This window comes from Camponotus floridanus, unplaced genomic scaffold (assembly GCF_003227725.1).
Source record: "Camponotus floridanus strain SB8 unplaced genomic scaffold, Cflo_v7.5 scaffold52, whole genome shotgun sequence".
Taxonomy (NCBI): domain Eukaryota; kingdom Metazoa; phylum Arthropoda; class Insecta; order Hymenoptera; family Formicidae; genus Camponotus; species Camponotus floridanus.
This window is the reverse complement of record NW_020229681.1, coordinates 577108-595104: the sequence shown is the minus strand read 5'-3', so window position 1 is coordinate 595104 and position 17997 is coordinate 577108. Positions and strand designations below refer to the sequence as shown.

The following is a 17997-nucleotide window of genomic DNA, read 5'->3' as shown; positions in this document are numbered from 1 at the left end:
AAAATACATGCAAAAATATATTTAAAAAATACATATGCATTTATATATATCTTTTATATATAAATTGCTAACTAATCTTTTAATTAATTATATATTGAAAATGTATATTTTTAATTTAATTGTAGAAACATATTTTTGTGTGTCTACATTTTTTAATATTTGTATTTAAAGCAAATAATTATGTTGAATTATATTATATTAAAAATTCACTACTTAATTGATTGCAAAAGTACAAATATTTAATATGATTGTTTATTATGAGTTTAAAATTCTTCGCGATATTCTTTAATATTTTTAAAATTTGATTTGCAAAAATAATACGAAATTTTAAAAATATAATATATAATTTTAAAATATATAATATATATAAAAATTTTAAAAATATATATGATACTGCAAATCTGTAAAATACAGATAAAATACTGATAAAAAATATTACAATTTATATAATTTATTATAAATTTTTGTGATTTATTAATATCCTGATATTTCATAGGTAGATAACTGTAGGTGGACTAACTTATCATCTACGTATGGCTAATAATTTCCATAAGATTTACCGAGATGACGTTAGTGTACAGAGAATGTTTTTCCAAACTACGTAGTTATTATAATTAACGAATTTTCGATATAATTTCGTGATATATCGCGAATATGATATTTTAGTTAATTTTTCAGCCAACATCTCGATACATTTATTGCAGTTTAATTAATATTCTATGTATTATAATCATCTCTTGTCATCTAACATCATCTCGTCGATGCTCAAAAGCTGCGAGATCAGGAAATAAATTGCTCTCGATTTATTTACAGCTATTTCCAATATTCGGAAAAACAACTCTAATACAATTAATTACGAAGAAATATACTTGATAATAAATACACATACTTGATAATAAGTATACATTCTTTACAGTTCCGATGTACCTCGGCGCGAAAATGATGGCGATGAGATTTTCGAAGATAACATCAGTCGACTCCGCAAAAACTCCGCTTGCCGATACACGATATAACAACCGTTGTACGTGATATTTACGTTACAAAGGCACTTGCAAACACTTTATGAAACTCTCGATGATTTTCGTGCGCGAGATTCACTTTTTAAACGACAATCACAAAACAATCACAAAAAATGCAGAGCGATTCTCGCGGCGCGAACTACCGAAGACTTGTGATTTTCGAAGTAACGTCATGCGCATGCGCATAACGCGCTGTTGCCAGTCACGTGACGTAATATTTTTACGCGATCAACTTCAGCTTAGAAGTGCGTTCGGAAATTTTATCCATAGAATAGAGTAGTAATTATTGACCAATCGGGATAAAAGTAGCAAAAATTTCCTTGTACTGATTGGTCAATTAAATGCTACTATTCTATCTCACGAATAGCATTTTTGAACAAACCTAGCAGCCCGAAGAAACATATGATTAACATAACCTTTAATTGTGATTCGAAAGAGAAAACTTCCTTTTTTTTTTAAACAAATTAAATTTTTTTTACACAAATTTATTTACATGTATTCTGATATCTTTCATATAGATCATTAACACGGTTACTTATAACAGATTTAATATTTTCTATAAATAAATTTAATTATTGATGTAGATTATATATGAACGAAATAAAATAATGAACGAACAAGAGGAACTTATCGTTTGTGTGCCGGGTAACTATTCTTTTTATTTTTAGTGATTTAAATTTTACAAACACGCTAAATTAACTTTTCAATCGGTTTCTTACAGGTCAAAGATTATGTGTATCTGACAAAGTTAATATAGCCGGACCTGGAACATACGAGCAGCAAGGGTATATTTATTCAAAGCTTGCTGGCATTGTAAAATTAATAACAAATGAAAAAGTTAGTTTTTATATTGAAAAAATAAAGGTATACTTGTATTCAAAATAACAAAATAGATATATATATTTAAATACGTATTGCAGCAGACTCGTACAATAGAGGTACAGGGTATAACAGAACAAAGTATCGTTCCTGCACCGGGGGATATTGTGACAGCTATAGTTACATTAGTTAATCAGAGATTTTGTAAGTGTAGCATCAAGTGTGTAGGTGATATAGTATTGACGAGACCTTACAGAGGGATATTAAGAAAAGAAGATGTTCGAGCAATTGACAAAGATAGATTAGAAATGTACAAATGCTATCGACCTGGGGATATTATTCTTGCAAGAGTTGTATCCTTTAAATTTATTTTAGAAAACATTATTTGTCAAGATTATAGTTGTTGCTTTTTTCCTATATTTCTTGATAGATGCCTATGACAGAAGCACATACTTATCAATTGAGTACTGCGGAAAATGAGCTAGGAGTTGTAATAGCACATAGTGAAGAAGGTAGATATATATATATATATATATCTTTTTGATTTTTTAAATAACAACCTATTTTACACAGGTGTAGCTATGGTACCAATCAACTGGACACAAATGCAATGTCCAAAATCTTTGTGCAAGGAATTCCGAAAAGTAGCTAAGGTTGTGCCAGAACATGTTGCGGCAGAGCATATTGAACAATGAGAGACGTATAAGTAATACATGACTTATAAAGTACATTTTTAACTATTAAATAATTTAAATGTAAAAAATTTATATAACTAGACATTATAATATCAAACTTCTCTCTCCCATGTTGATGCTGCTGAAAATAATGGATTGATAATTTACAGCAGTAAATAATAAAATTTTTCAACCATTTCAATCTCAGTTCCTTTTATTTATTTTTTTCATTTGATATATTTATATATCACATTTAGTTATATGTATATTTGTATTCTTTTCCTTTTTTACATCTATATTATTTTTTTTCTTATTGATTTATTTATAGCTCAATAGTGTGGCAGCACTAGCAACCTATTTTTACCTTTAGATGTAAATATTGACATGCACATGTGAGTGCATGTTGTTTATCTTTTTTGGAAGAAAATCCCATATTATTCGTTGTCATTTGATTGAAAGTAATTAAACGAGAATGGCAGAATCGTCATTTTCAAAGCCCGCAGACACTGAATCTGACTTGAATTATACTCAGGGTGAATGCTTTTGCTAATTTGTGAGGTTAGGTTAGGTTACTAAGTAGAATTTAAATATTTTTAATATATTCGAATATTTTTAGATATTCGACAAATGATGCATGGATTTGGTGATAGTAGTGAACCATTGCTTGAATCTGCTAAGATCATAGAGGATGTGGTGCTACAGCAAATGAAAACAATTGTCAAGAGAGCTTGTGAAATTGCGGATAGACGAGTTGGTTCAAAGAAAAATAACATTATTAATGGAGAAGACCTTATTTTCTTATTGCGTAAAAATAAGGTCAAACTTCAGCGTCTTTTAAAATATCTTGGTGTGTGGATTTAAATATGTATAGTGGAATTTTTTTAATTGCGTGTATTGTATATAGCATTATTCTTTTCAGATTAACATGCTTTTCTTTTCAGAACTCAAAGAACTTGGAATCTCAGTCCAAAAAGTTATGGTGAATGATGTGCCACAAAATGTTATGGATTCTGAACAATTGGATAGTACTAAGAGGAAAATCCCATTTCAAGCTTTTCTAGAACAGATTGACAACACAGGTGAACTTCTTGAAAATTCATCCACTATGGATGAGATTAAACGACGTAGATGCATTCGTGCAGATATGGCGACAAGATCCATGGATGAGATGCGTTACATAAAATACAGCAGGGCACGTCGTGTGTCCTTTGCGAACAAGAATCGCTATAAATTCAGCGAGTGGGTTGGCTTAGATGGTATTATCTTTGGAGTAATATTAAAACTATTATATGTTTTAATATAGCTGTTTCAATGTTCATACTTTATAACTTGCAGGTGACATTACTTTGTCAAAACAAGCATTTGCAATTTTAAGTTATCTTGCATATGAAACAGTTGCTCAAATTATTGATCTCGCATTCTTAGTTCGACAAGATCAAAATAAAATGCATGGCGATGCCATAGATCGACAGCGGCTCAATTATGTTAATCCATTTACATACAAGCCATATTATCATGGGGAGGTAAATGTTATATTTTATTGAAAAAAAATAATTATAGTGCAAAATAATATGTATTATTTATTCTTTTCTTTATAGAATACCAACGTAACAAAAGCATTTACTCCTTCAGAGATAAATGAAGCACTTAGGAGGTATTGGTCTCCACAGCTAGATATGATAGGTCCTTTTAACAGATGGTCCATGAGAAGATCAAATTTAAAACTTCTTTCATTATAAATATAAAGGTGAGAGGAAAATTAGAAGCTCAAATAATCACTTTGAAATAATAATAAAAAAAAATTTACATTACATAATAAGATAATCTATACTACAATTCGTTAATCTCAAGTTTAATTGCTAAAAATTCTGAGAAATGCATATATTCAGTTCTAAAATTGACTTGTATTTATTGACATTTTCTTGATTTTTGTACATGCTTTTTATTTTTCTAATAATTTTATATGATATTCTTTTATTTTTTTTTCTTTTTTTTAATGTTATAAAACCGAATAAAATTGTCATGTAGTTGATATAGTTTTGGAGATTACTTATATGAGATTTTCCCTATAATAATTTCTGTACATTTTACACATTTGATAATCCCTGATTGCTTTTTTCAAAGATAAAAGATTATTATATTACAGTACACACTACTTGTAACTTTTTCAAGACGGGATACATTGTACTTTCCATAAAATATCCGAATTTCTTTTTATACATATTACCAATATTTTGGCATTATACGTAATATAATGTTTTAAAATCTAATACAATGTTTACTTGTTTTGCAGCCATTGAGCTTAATATGAATAAAATAATATATCTACAAGATCTTTCATATATTAATAGTAACTATTTGTCTTACGAATTTATACAGATGCTAATTTTGTTCCTATATCATGGTGAGAGTAGCGTCGATACTCGCGCTTTTCCTTCCGCGCCTCCAGTTATGCAAGTTCCAGATTGATTGGCAGTCGACCAGTCGCAACATAGGGTACCCTTATGTCCGCCTAACTCTAAAATCTTTCCTTGTGCGCCCGGTGGCATCTGTTATAGTGAGATAAAGATAAGATAATCAAAATAAGTTATATAATTATAATTTAAGCATATTTTTACTCTTATATAAAATAACTTGTGTGCACCTTATATATATTTCCTCCAGTCTGTGTACATAGTAACATATAACTACCGCTTTGATCAAAGGTAAACAGCTTTCCGTGAACGGGATTCTTGTCGATCTTTATTTTGGTCTCCCACAAGATTTTTCCCGAGTGATTCAAGCTTCTTTGGCATAGTTTACCGTCTTCGCTTTGCGCGCATATATTCGTAAAGTCATTAATTAATTCTATATCGATTATTGGGCTAGAGTGGCAGTTGAGATTGTCTATTATCTCGTTTCGCCTCAGATCATGTATCAATATATTGCCATTGGACAATCCCGTGATAAGTAATTGGCCGTTATGATTGAAAGTGGAACATAAAGCGGTGACGTTCTGCTCCAGCGGCAATGTTCTCTCAAGCTTCCTCGTTTTTATATCGTATAGCAGTAATTTACCCTCGTTGCCATCCGATACGGAACAAACAAACGTAGATTCCGTTGGATTACAAATTAAAGTGAGTATTCGCGAATTCTCATGCTGAATATCCCAAAGCGTCTTGCAATCTCGAGTGTCGTGCAATTGGATTAAACCATTATTGTCGCCGTGTAAAAAGTAACGTTCATTCTTTGATATCCAGTCTAGCGAAGTAATAGCCTTGTTGGAATTTGCCGTAGCGGAAGTGAACGTAGTAACAGTCCTAATAAAAATATCGATAGTAAGAATCGCATGTTGGCGTTACACGGAACAAGAAGGTTACATGAACTATTACTTTGGCGAGGGAATCGGAGTCCATACTTTGATGATACCATCAGCATCGCCCGTCGCGACATATGATCCACTAGCATTACTTTTGCATTGGATTATGGAGGTCTTGTGCTCTGTATATTCTTCCTGTAAAACGTATTACATAAATTATGTATATAAGCAATTATAAAGCAGGTAATAGCAGAAATTTTTTGACATTAACGATATTTTTTTTTACCTGACTTAGGAGAATATAACTGGAATCTATTTTTTCCTTAGTTTTCCTCTCGATAGCAGTATCCATAGAAGAGTCTCTTTTTCTAGAACTACTTAATCTTGAATCACAGCTGATACTCCTCTTGGCGACTGCATCGGACTTGCTGATTGAATTTACCCGTCCTTTCGTATTTGTCCGTTTTGTCGAGCACATTTCAGGTTCCACGATCTTTTTTACGTTTATCACCGGCTTTCTACTTAAAATTGGACTGGATCCACCACCTATGTTCTTTATGAGATTCCTTAGTGTTTTAGGATTTTCCAATAACGGAGATTCTCTGTTAATTAAACATCGATGATCAAATTAAAAATTATAGTCTTTTTATGAAATCATATTGACAGGAAACATACTGAGCAATGATATAAAAATCGTCCATGATAGGGAGATGTTGAGGTGCTGATCCTGGATTCACATCAGATATGTTTTCTATCTTAACAGACTCGCTCAATCGTTGTCTCAATATTTCATTCTCTTCTTGCAATCGTTTTAATTTATTTGTATCCTCGTCTATCGTGAGTAATGTTGGCTGTGGCATACACTGAGATAAACAGCATATTAAATATCTTATGTTATACTATATAATTGAAAAATATTTTATCTATTTTGTTTCATAACAGGAAAATAACATATATTCACACTGATTAAAAACATATTCAATTGAAATAATAACTTGCATTTAAAATATTTAATTTTATTATTTGACTATCAATTAATAAGGAAACTAATTTTAGCTCTAGAATTATGTGTGTACAGTGCAATAAAATATTTTTCTACCTACTTGAAAAATTGTTGCTAAGAAATTATGTAAAGATACCAACATAGTATCGTGCCATTGCTTACTAAAATGAACGGAGTAAGTTGGATTGTCTTCAGGATTTTTGATAAAAGGAAGTGCTGTAATATTACAAAGCATACAAATTATAATTTCACAAAACTTGCAACGTTATAAATTCATTAAATGGATAAGAGATATACCAAACCACTCCTTCCATTCAGAATGACCCTGTAACTCTGCTGTCATTTTGGTAAAAAATTCTTGTATTCTATCTTGCTTGCCATTCACAGCTGCATTTACCAAGTACATCTTTAACACAGCATTTTCCAATTTTCTGATTGCAGGTGTAAAATGACTTTCCAGTCGGCAAAACATTCTAGTATCCAAGTGTCCCCACAATTCCCTTAGCGATATCAGATCATAATTGTATACATATTGCATTAATTGATCAACTATTTTATCTACCTGTTTAATTGAACATAGCCATTATTAGCCTTGTTGATATCAACAATTTTCATATAATACAGCATATAATTTATGTAAAATGATCTTTATTTATAAAGTAACAAGTGTCTTGTGTATAAAATTTATAAAGTAACAGTGTCTTGTGTATAAAACATAGGTAAACATAAGGATTCTCACCCTAAAGCCTTTCTCTTTTTCCGCCTTCAAATCATTATCAAAGGCTTTCAGAGTTTGACTAAAGCCCCTGAAGAGCAAATACTCCTTAACTAACTCGTCTACATATTGTACGTGAGACATTTTCCCTCCAATCTCTTTAAAATATCAGTCGTTCGCATCAATTGACAGTTGTATGTTGTCATCCTTTGGCCATCTTAGTTCCTCACTGGAAATGTAACAAACGGTTCCATATGGATGCAGGTTTGCCAACAAAAGGCATTGCGATTAAAAAGAAGGTTCGAGTGCGTATCGATCAATTTCTCGCATAAGCATTCGATTCTCGACGAAAAGCATGAATTCAAATTTCCAGAAGAAAATTTACAAAATGAAATTTATATATAAATTATTTTATATTATTAAAAATCTTTTTTTCTTGGATAATTTATTGAATTTTAAAGATGATGAAATATTGGATAATAATAATAATGACAATAATATTAAATATCTTATATATTGTAGTAATATGTACATTATATAAATATACATACTTAATTTTTGTAATTTTAACGAATAATAAAATCGTGAAATGTATATTCACTAAAAGATTTACTTTCAACATAAAATTAAAAAAATATTTCTATCAAACAAAGCTATTGATTATGGCTTAAACCTATTGGATTAAACCTTATCATATATGCATAGGAATTCTTGTCATATTTATCATAAAAATTCAATAACAAATTTATTTTTTTTTTAAATACTTTAATCTTTTGATTGGAATCTTATGATAACATTATATAATAACATGTTTATAGAAAAAATATAAAAGATATTTTATAAAAAATATAAAAAAATAAGAGAAATATAATTATTTTATAAATTTCAAAGAATTACTTAAAAACCTTTAAATTTTTCTATATTTTCTCTAGATATTGAAGTGAATTCTTGATTAAAATTTTTTTGAATATATTAATTTTATGAAATAAATTTTCACATTCAAAATTTTTTTAAATTTATTTATTTCTTATACGTATATTATAGATAAGATCTCGTTAAAAATCACAAAGAGACAATTGCTGCGTAAATTATATAAATTAAATTTGCTATTTGTACAAAGAAAAATTCAAGGACATAACTTTTTCCTTCAATCCTAACGGCAGAGAGAATCATAGAATAATTTACAAGAAAATTCACAGAAAAAGAAATTATACAGGCTTAAAGTTCACATCTCGAATTTTACATTTCACATATAAAAGTCAATTCAGGAAGGAAATCACATTATGATGTGAATTACAGAATATACAAAATACCTGAATTTCCTTACATTTATTGTCAATAGACACTATACTACAAAAAATAAATCGCGAGATATATTCTGACCCGCGAATATATTTGGCAAGAGCGCGGCTACAAAGTGGCGATATTCCTCTTGTTCGATGTATGTATCTTAAGAAAAATAGTTTCTCGCAATTTGTCGTATCAATAATTATTACTACTGGAGATATCGCGCAATCAAACATATATTTTATTTACCTTAGATTGAAGAACTTGTTGTTTTATTTGCCAATGGTATTATGAAATATGTAATACCACAATAATAATTAATAGAAAAACGTAAACAAATTATATATATATATATATATATATATATATATATATATATAATTGTATAATTATTTTTTATAATGTCACAATGAAATTTTATAAAGCAGAATTATTTCTTTATTTTAAAATTTTTGTAGCCAAATTGCAAAATACGAACAACAAGTGGTATTTCATCATATCATTGGCATGATTTTCTGTAAATAAACTTTTTTTCACAAGATTATCATAAATTCCGTATACGATACTCGCCTAACGAGACATCATTTAAATACATTTGTGCATATCGTTTCGGACAATTTGAATTCGATACTTTCGTTGGATTACTCACATTATCACTTTATATGCGAATTTCTACTAAAGCTCTAGTATTAGATCTCTTCAGGCAACTCGTTACGTGATCGTATTGATAAGCGCATATTAAATCTCCAGTTTCATAAAATTATCGGCATCGTTATCGGCATTTTTGCCTATCTTAGAAATATATACATTTGAGAAAGTCACGTTTAGTCGCGATCTCAGCAATAGACGGAAGTGTAATAGCGCATAATGCTTTCTTCTGCTGATGCAGTCAAAATACGTGGGATCGCTTTTATGTATCGATAGAATAAGAAGAACTTTGAGATTTTACAAATTCTCAGAGTTGGATTTCAAAGTATTAAATCTCACAGCATTTTAGCTTATTGAAAATAAGCGAAATATTTAATTAGACCTGAAACATCCATCCGCAAATTCAATCTTGAAAAAACATCAAACATTCCAAGATTAGTTGTCTTCAATCAAACTTCGATAGATCTCAAATATGAAGATGGACCCTCAAATGAATATGATTGTTTTTCTTGAACCATAAAGCTTGATTTTGCGTGCGTATTGGAAATTGTTATTGTGTATCCCGTGCGTTGTATAAGCCAGTGAACGATTATTTTTTTAGACCGGAAAACGCACGCATATTTCAAGAAATGAACGAGCGAGCACTCGAATGTGTAGGAGTTTCTCTGAAAAAGAAATGCATCTACAGATCGATGTCCTCTTGTTTGGCCTTGGGCGCGATCCTTTCGTCGCTCTCGGACTCTTTCAAGCTCACGTGAATGTCCGCGATCTCGACCGGCGGGGGCGGTGCTGGTTTCACTGAATTGTCATCTTCGGCGACCTCGAAACCAATCGTGGCACCGATCTTTTGGGTCGCATGCTTGAATGAATCTGATAGCATCACCTGATAGCAATATAATTGGGTTAATTCGATCGGATTAATGAGCACTATTTCCTTGGCTTATAGTTGCAGTATATATAATAATTTATATAATATATAATTTATAGTTTTAGTTTTAATCATTTGTATCGTTAAATCAACATAATCATATACACGAATGAAGTAATAAATGTAAGAAATATTATATTATAATTTAATTGTTAAATTTATATATTATCGTTAATTAAAAATATATATTATTTTCATGATATATCTTTTAGATATTAATATCAAAATTTTTGAAAACTGTTTTATTTAAAAATGAGAATCAGAAAAGAAAATTATAATAATCAACAATATGTACAATATATTCATAGTCAACAATATGAATAAAAAATATAGTTTTAATATTATTATAAATTATATATATATTTTCTAATAAATAAGAATGTGAATACACAAAACATATATATGAAAATTCTTTTGCTCACCTGTACGACATTGATGCACATGGATGTGAGTGCCAGACCAAACACCAGATATACTATCGAACACATCATGTATACGGGATTCTAAATCAATCAATCAATTTATGTTAAATTAGGTGAATCATGGATCTCGATAAATCGCGATAGATTTGTAAGTTTATTAATTTATTAGACGATTTGCAAAAGAAAATAAGCATGTGAAAAATAATGAATGTACGATGATATACGCTTTTTTTTTTTAGAAAGTTTTGGCATGTTGAAAAGCTTACCATCTGAACGCCACCGTGAAAGAAAGAAAGAAACACTAGAGTAATCGTTTATTGTACAAGATGAAAGTCGTGGGATCATAAACTCGAAGTGATAAATTCAAAAGGGCGCTAAGGGCAAATGAAACAAAATTCGTGAATTCGCTCGAGGACATCGTGCTGTCCTTAAACAAACTAATATCGTAGCAACTAATCAATCATTATTCATGAATCATTCATGTACTACTAAAAATGAAAAATTAAGTAATATATTTTACTCAAGCAAGTTCTGTTAATTACTACTTAATACCTTCATTTCGTACAATTTATCTCTCTTGATTTATATCAATTATAAACATTTACAAATCGCTATAAATTAGACGCTATAAAAGAGATTCTCACATAATTATCAATTTTTATACAAATTTTTATACAAAAAGAGATATTTACGTGGAAAATGTTTGGTTTTACATTCAGGAGATAATCACCTGTGGCACGTAATCGCCGAAACCTATAGTGCTCATGGAGATAAAGACGAAATAGAAACTTTCGAAGAAGCTCCATTCCTCCCACATGTAGTACAAAGTAGCTCCTATGAAGATGTAGGCCAAGAGGATGACGATCGCGACCGAGATCGGCAGATTGAATTCGTCATCGATGGCAAATGCCGACATTGCCGGTGTGCCTGGCGTATCCGGTGCGTTGCCGTCCAGATTGAGAACTGTCTGTTGTTGCACCTGTTGCCTCTGCATCTCCTCGATGTCTTCCGGATTCATCTGCGACGGCCGTCGAAATTTCGCGAAGTCATATACAAGTTGCACGCCCTTCATCACTTCCTGCAATTTCCCAGGAATAGTAGACAAGGTAAAATCAATACTTAACTTTAAATTAATTAATCAAGCGATTAAAAAATAAAATATATAAAAAATACTACAAATGCGAAATATCTTAAAAATTCAAAAATTGTCAAATTTAATGTAAAAAAGAAATTCCGGATAATTTAATATTTCATTATTTTAATTTTTAATTTAATTTTTCCCTTACTGATTTAATATTTTTTGAGGCATTTTATCGTCTCACCTGAACAGGCCCAGTGCGACGAACCTTGCGACAGCTACCAGTGTAGTATAATCTTCTTACGAATGCCCACAGGAACTTTATACCGCGCGTAAATAGCTTACCGAAGTCGGCCAGGATAATTAAAAACATCGGGATACCGAAAATAGCGTATACGATTGTGATGGCTCTTCCTGCATTTGTACTTGGCGAAATATGCCCGTATCCTGAAATTAAAAAAACTGTCTAGATCACAACAATATAAATATATCAGTATAATATATAATTAATATTGATATATTCATGTATCATATTTCCTTATATTATATTCTAGAAAAAAAATCGCTCAATTCAGTACAGTTGATATTGTGTATGAGAACTTATATTTACGTAATATTGATCACGCATGTGTTTTTTAGAATATATTTCTTTAATATTATAATATGCACAGTGAAACGTTACATTTAAAACATATATGGCGTGAAGTTTCTCACAGTCAGTAGTTTATTTTGTCTGCGTTGATCTCTTGTTGAATCGAAAGCGACTCGTTTACGATTAATCTAATTTTAGATTATTCAGCGACGTAGTCGACGGTTGTTCCCTTGTAGATTTGACTCGCAAGATTGAAGAAGAAATCAATTTGGCTCGATGCAATTGAACAATCTCATTGATAGAATCGTATCGTTCAGGTGTACTCAGCTGTGAGTTTACTATTTCGTCGGAAAAACTGTAAGCATTACGTAATACGAGTCAACGACGTTCGTGCCTTTTCCTCTGGTCCAAATTTATCACGTTCACCTGGTGATCTAGACAGTTTCGGTGCACACGCACTTCGAATGTAAATCGGAATTTAAAAAATTCCGTTGGACAAATATATTGAAAATATATTGAATTAATTAATTAATTAAAATATTTTTTATTTCATTATAATATTTCGCTTTATTAGTTTATTTATTGGCTAGAAATAATCGAAATTGACAGGTTTCAAACGACTTTGTTTAATTAAATTTTATATCTGCAATGTTTCTTTTGAGACACTATATCAGAACCTAGACAACAGAATTTCACTGCATTCATGTGTCAGAAAATCAATACGAGACCTATAAAACGTTTTACGTGAAGCACGAAACTTATTCGTAAATTTTCGCAAGATAGATATAATTATATATATATATTAGCTTTGCGTGCCTTCATTGTCGCAACAAAATATACTTCACTAACATAATGCCCTTCAGAATAGCAAATATTAAACAAATAATGTATTTTCAGTATTATATATAATAGCAATCTAATTTATTTTAACAAATTTATTTTAATCAATTAAAAGTCTTAAAGTTTTAAAGTTTTTTTTAAATCATTAAAATCAACTCTGTTAATTTAGATTATTATTATAGCTACTACTTTAAAATGATTTCTTTCGTAAGAAAACTTTTATTGTTAGATAAATATTGTTATATATTTCAGAAAAAAATATAGTTTTATTAATTGTAAATTAATTTATAATTAATTATTAAATTATATATATATTATTAAGTTATTAAATTATATATATATTATATAATTTAATAACTTAAATTATATATATATTATATAATTAAATTATATATATATTATATAATTTAATAACTAAGGTATAATTAAAGTGTGTCTTTAATAAAGTGCAAAAATATTGAAAATACTGAAGAATATATATATTTTTGCAAAAAAGTTTCAAAATGTTAATAGTTTAATTGGAGGAGAAATTTATTTTGATTAAATTATCATGAAGATATACTTGCATTACTTCAATATTTTCAAACTTGATAAAAAAATTAAAAAATAATGCAAGAATTAGTAGAAGAGGATCTTAGAGAGAATCAATTTCTTCATTTCAGGAGAAAATTATATTTCTGGATCCAACTCTCTCCCCTTCCCTAAAATATTCTCTCACCGATGGTGGTGATGACGGTGAGACAGTACGAGACCGCGTTCAAGAAACTCCAGCTCTTTTGACCGCTGTAACTATGCAAGCCCGCTTCATGAGCGGTATGAAGCTGTTCTTCGAACTCCATCAGCTTCCTACGCGCCATACTCTTCCAGTCATCCTCCCTCAAATTGTGACTGTAATTCCATAAACTATCCAAAAAGTCTCTCTTCACGCGCTTCACCCCGCATTTGTAGAACGTCTCGAAGGCACCCTCAACGAACCGGAAGAGGAAGCCACCGAGACCGCAATAGATCATTACAAGCAGCAATCCGGCTATGCAACGATTACGTAGCTGTCTGATGATCGTCGCCTCTCGTGGATTTTGTTCGACGAAGACTTTGAATTCGCCGACAACATCTTTGAACGCTCTAAAGAAGTCCAACAGAGTAACCTTTTCTGGAACTTCTTGCTTCTTCTCTTTGATCTCCTCAACTTTCGGAGTCGGCTTCGGTTCGTCCTCAATCTTCTCTTCTACGATATCATTAATATCTTTTTGTTTTCTACGCCAGAAGAACATCCAGGAGAACCACGATTTTTTCTTATCGGAAAACTTAGCTACATCGGAAGACTCCGTTAAGTCTTGAACGAGCTCTTCATGTTCACTCTCGGTGTGCGCCAAACTGAACTTTCGCCTCCTCAAAGTACTAGTTTCAACTGCATCCTGGAAGACCTCTGCGGCGTCGGGATCCAAAATATTGCGCTCCCTCAACATATATTCTCTCTGAGCTCTCGCAAAATCCTCGATCAGACTTTCATTGTTCAGCGGAATAATCTGCTTTTTCAATTCAATCGGAGATCTCTTAATCATTCGCTCTTCAGATTTCGGTGGAAGGTTCTCGTTCTTCTTGATAGTCTTTGAATCCTCGTCCGAATCTTCAGTCTGACTGTAAGGTGGTTTCGAACGTGGTTTCTCGGAATTATCTTTCGTTCGAGATTCGTTCTCCAGTTTTTTTTGATTCGACAATCTCTTTTCTCGATTTTGTCTCTCGACATCCCTCTTTTGAATTTCCGGATCACTGACACGATTTCTTCCACTCGTCTTCTTTGCCCTGAGCCTTACTGCTTCCGGCGATTTTGTCCTCTTTTGACTTGATTCGCTCTTCTCATCCGCATCGCTAGAATCTGTTGATCGACTATACCTTTCTACGCGGTCCTTTGACTTTCTCTTAAATCGCCTTTCGACTTTGCGGACTTCGGCAGGTTTAACGATTTCGCCATTCGTTTCCTTCGGTGTCTCCGACGCCTTCTGGGCGACCAGGTTTTCTTCGACTATTTGAACAATCTCAGCTTTGTTGACTTCTTTCTTCATGGTACTCTCATCATTAAACTTGTTCATTTCTTCAGTGATCTGCTTTACCAATCGCGTGTTGTCATCAACCTCTGCGGTGTCATTCTTCCCAGAACTATTCCCAGCCGCCATGGATTTGGCAGCTACTTCGGCACGTATAGCTATCATATCATCCATGTTCGCAGACTTTCTCGCGTCAGTTCTGTCCCTTCTTCGGACAGGACGTTGTTCTTGGTGAACATCCTCTTTCTTGTCTTGGTTCTCTGATTCCTTCGCAGACTCCTCTCGTTGTTGCTGCGTCAATCTGTTTTCCTTCTGCTGTTGGTCTATCTTCTCAGCTTCCTCGGCCATCCTCTCCATTCTAGCGCGCCTCTCTTCGTCCTCGTCGTCCGAAGTATCCATGCGCGACGCGGCACCCCTCGACGAGGGCTCGGGCGTCTTCTCGCGTTTCCTAGCGGCCGCCTTGCGACGTCTGTGTACCGTGTAACTATCCTCCATCACGAATCTTCGTTGACGTTCCTCGCGAGGGAGGCTTTCGCGATGGAAAACGTACTCGATATACTCGCGAGACCGGCCCCGACGAGACCGGGACAGAAATAAAACGGAGGCTGCTCCCACCACCACTGCCACCACCACCACCACTACATCGTCGGCACCGCGACGCCCGCGATGTTTGCCGCTACCAGCGACGGCGGAACCGGATGACCGGCTTGTGCCGCAGCGGATATCGAGCGACGGCGCCGCGCGCAACGCGAAACTCGTCGCTTTGGCGTCGCGATGCCGCGCCTGCATCCACCGCAACCTGCTCGACGTTTGCGCTGAGCCACCGGAATCGTGGTGTGGGTGGTGACCTTGTGACCCCTGTGATCAGGGATTTTGTCAGACGATCAGCTGAGAATACGTCGATTATACAAATATCACAAAGAAAAAGATTTTCCAACAAATGAAGGGAACCTGCTAATTCAAATTATTTTAACATATCGAAAATTTAATTGTTTTATTTGTTGAAAAAAAAAGAAACAAAAATTAATGTGAAAATTATATTAATTGATTAAATAGCCAGCATAAAAAATGTAGCTGCATAATATTATACTTACAATATAATATACAGTTTTAAAGGTATTTTATATTTAAATTTAATTACTTGTATGATAAATAGAATACATACGCTTCATATGTACAATTATTATGATTGCAATAATTGAGTCTAAATACATGAAACAATTAATAAAACAAAAGTACCAAAGGGAAAATTATGATAATCTAGAGTATAAGTAAATTATGATTGTAATAATAATTTAATTCAAACGAATCGATTAAACAGGATAAAAACAATTAAAAGAAAATTATAGTAATTTTGAATTAAACTCAATAGTTTAAAGGAATAAACTCTTGATATTTAAAACAGTTTTGAAAATGATATAATCCTTTCTATAAAATATATATCTACGATAGAGCATTGAAATGATTAATCGAATTACATATTGAAAGAAAGAGATAGCTTATAAAATTTGAAATTTTCTGTATATGTATATAGAAATAAAGTAAAAAAGATTCAACAATTATTATATGATATGCTCGAAAAATGTTTAAATATAACAAATGAAATATTTTCAAGAAAATTGAATAATTTAAACATAATTCATAGATTAAATATCGACGTAGACATTTATGCGGATTTCCTCTTATCTCGTTAGCGATTTGAGATCACTATTTATAGACTAAAAATATAATTCGCAGAAATGTATCTTCTTTTTTTTTGCTACACTCGACCTAAACAATTGCATGTATTTCCAACATGCCTTTGTCATTGCAGCAATGTTATGCGGTATTCATTTATAATTATCATTATAATTAAAACAAAACTAAAAAAATAGTGAATAAAAACATATTTCGCAAAACATGTGGCACAAGTTAATTAATTCATAATCTTGAGATATATTTGCATATATTCGCAGATTGTGATATGTTAATTCATTATTTCGAAAAATGCACAAAATTAGATTAATTCTGTATAATTAATTATTTTAAAATAATTAATTAATTTCCCATTCTTGTTATTAATTCAACAAAATATTTTTTACTTATCAAGAGGAAATATTAGATATTGCAAACAACGCAATACAATCTATACATATGCATCAGCATGTATAAAACAATTCAAAAATATAACAATTTAAACATTTAGCATCATCTCATATAGTTTTAATTAAAATTTAACAACGATGTTTCTCGTTCAAATATTTATATGTGTAATCAATTAATCTTCAATCGAGCTATCAATATGAATCGGTAACAATTTTGCATGATGTTTTCCATTCGATATCACAATGTGAGTCGAATAAATACGTTTAATTCGATACGAAAGAAAATGTCACGCGAGAGAGCATCTCTTTTTGTATTTCTCGAAAACTCGAAAACACGTCTCTTTCCACGATCATCTTGCTCATCTTCTTTTTCGTTATATAATGACAGGACTCAAAATAGTATGCGTGGGCACTATGTCGTCGTTTAGAAAATTGCATGCACGAATCTGTTCAATATTCGAGTCGTAAAATTTTAAAAATACGCGCGTATTTGCTATCGTCCTTATTTGCGAATATATTTTATATATTTATACAAAATGTAATCA

General features: G+C 31.7%; 4 protein-coding genes across 6 annotated transcripts; 2 read left to right on the top strand and 2 right to left on the bottom strand.

The window, feature by feature from the left end:
- The first annotated feature begins 1485 nt into the window (after positions 1 to 1485).
- On the top strand, positions 1486 to 2674 carry LOC109609734 (exosome complex component CSL4). Of its 2 annotated transcripts, none has more exons than XM_020030085.2 (5): positions 1486 to 1664; positions 1741 to 1856; positions 1943 to 2191; positions 2269 to 2350; positions 2412 to 2674. In XM_020030085.2, exons 1-5 carry the CDS (start codon positions 1628 to 1630, stop codon positions 2531 to 2533), a joined length of 606 nt encoding a protein of 201 aa, XP_019885644.1. In that variant the 5' UTR covers positions 1486 to 1627; the 3' UTR covers positions 2534 to 2674. The 2 variants fall into 2 exon arrangements, with proteins under 2 accessions (XP_019885644.1, XP_019885640.1); XM_020030081.2 differs by having other exon boundaries at positions 1940 to 2191; positions 2412 to 2673.
- Positions 2675 to 2889: 215 nt separating this feature from the next.
- On the top strand, positions 2890 to 4444 carry LOC105259496 (transcription initiation protein SPT3 homolog). The gene is made up of 5 exons (XM_020030080.2): positions 2890 to 3045; positions 3129 to 3359; positions 3454 to 3768; positions 3848 to 4035; positions 4111 to 4444. The coding sequence occupies exons 1-5, from the start codon at positions 2985 to 2987 to the stop codon at positions 4249 to 4251; spliced, it is 936 nt and encodes a 311-aa protein (XP_019885639.1). The 5' UTR covers positions 2890 to 2984; the 3' UTR covers positions 4252 to 4444.
- A 52-nt stretch (positions 4445 to 4496) lies between these two features.
- On the bottom strand, positions 4497 to 7885 carry LOC105259498 (WD repeat-containing protein 91). The gene is made up of 8 exons (XM_011271479.3): positions 7553 to 7885; positions 7111 to 7375; positions 6914 to 7029; positions 6486 to 6673; positions 6097 to 6412; positions 5884 to 6005; positions 5157 to 5811; positions 4497 to 5061 (listed from the first exon to the last, which is right to left on the bottom strand). Exons 1-8 carry the CDS (start codon positions 7670 to 7672, stop codon positions 4912 to 4914), a joined length of 1932 nt encoding a protein of 643 aa, XP_011269781.1. The 5' UTR covers positions 7673 to 7885; the 3' UTR covers positions 4497 to 4911.
- A 1339-nt stretch (positions 7886 to 9224) lies between these two features.
- On the bottom strand, positions 9225 to 16015 carry LOC105259493. Of its 2 annotated transcripts, XM_020030074.2 has the most exons (6): positions 14042 to 15955; positions 12136 to 12338; positions 11544 to 11891; positions 11080 to 11082; positions 10814 to 10894; positions 9225 to 10346 (listed from the first exon to the last, which is right to left on the bottom strand). In XM_020030074.2, the coding sequence occupies exons 1-6, from the start codon at positions 15861 to 15863 to the stop codon at positions 10146 to 10148; spliced, it is 2658 nt and encodes an 885-aa protein (XP_019885633.2). In that variant the 5' UTR covers positions 15864 to 15955; the 3' UTR covers positions 9225 to 10145. The 2 variants fall into 2 exon arrangements, with proteins under 2 accessions (XP_019885633.2, XP_025268344.1); XM_025412559.1 differs by lacking the exon at positions 11080 to 11082 and having other exon boundaries at positions 14042 to 16015.
- Between the last annotated feature and the right edge of the window lie 1982 nt (positions 16016 to 17997).

What these genes read in the sequence shown, in the direction of transcription:
- LOC109609734 (XM_020030081.2), top strand. Translation starts at nt 1,628, where the DNA reads ATGAACGAACAAGAGGAACTTATCGTTTGTGTGCCGG. An exon ending in AATTAATAACAAATGAAAAA is followed by an intron (nt 1,857 to 1,939) that starts GTTAGTTTTTAT and finishes TACGTATTGCAG; the next exon opens with CAGACTCGTACAATAGAGGT. An exon ending in AATAGCACATAGTGAAGAAG is followed by an intron (nt 2,351 to 2,411) that starts GTAGATATATAT and finishes TATTTTACACAG; the next exon opens with GTGTAGCTATGGTACCAATC.
- LOC105259496 (XM_020030080.2), top strand. Translation starts at nt 2,985, where the DNA reads ATGGCAGAATCGTCATTTTCAAAGCCCGCAGACACTGAATCTGACTTG. An exon ending in TGACTTGAATTATACTCAGG is followed by an intron (nt 3,046 to 3,128) that starts GTGAATGCTTTT and finishes GAATATTTTTAG; the next exon opens with ATATTCGACAAATGATGCAT. An exon ending in CGAGTGGGTTGGCTTAGATG is followed by an intron (nt 3,769 to 3,847) that starts GTATTATCTTTG and finishes TATAACTTGCAG; the next exon opens with GTGACATTACTTTGTCAAAA.
- LOC105259498 (XM_011271479.3), bottom strand. Translation starts at nt 7,672, where the DNA reads ATGTCTCACGTACAATATGTAGACGAGTTAGTTAAGGAGTATTTGCTC. An exon ending in AAAAAGAGAAAGGCTTTAGG is followed by an intron (nt 7,376 to 7,552) that starts GTGAGAATCCTT and finishes TCAATTAAACAG; the next exon opens with GTAGATAAAATAGTTGATCA. An exon ending in TGAATGGAAGGAGTGGTTTG is followed by an intron (nt 7,030 to 7,110) that starts GTATATCTCTTA and finishes GTAATATTACAG; the next exon opens with CACTTCCTTTTATCAAAAAT.
- LOC105259493 (XM_020030074.2), bottom strand. Translation starts at nt 15,863, where the DNA reads ATGGAGGATAGTTACACGGTACACAGACGTCGCAAGGCGGCCGCTAGG. An exon ending in CACCGTCATCACCACCATCG is followed by an intron (nt 12,339 to 14,041) that starts GTGAGAGAATAT and finishes TTTTAATTTCAG; the next exon opens with GATACGGGCATATTTCGCCA. An exon ending in GTCGCACTGGGCCTGTTCAG is followed by an intron (nt 11,892 to 12,135) that starts GTGAGACGATAA and finishes GGGAAATTGCAG; the next exon opens with GAAGTGATGAAGGGCGTGCA.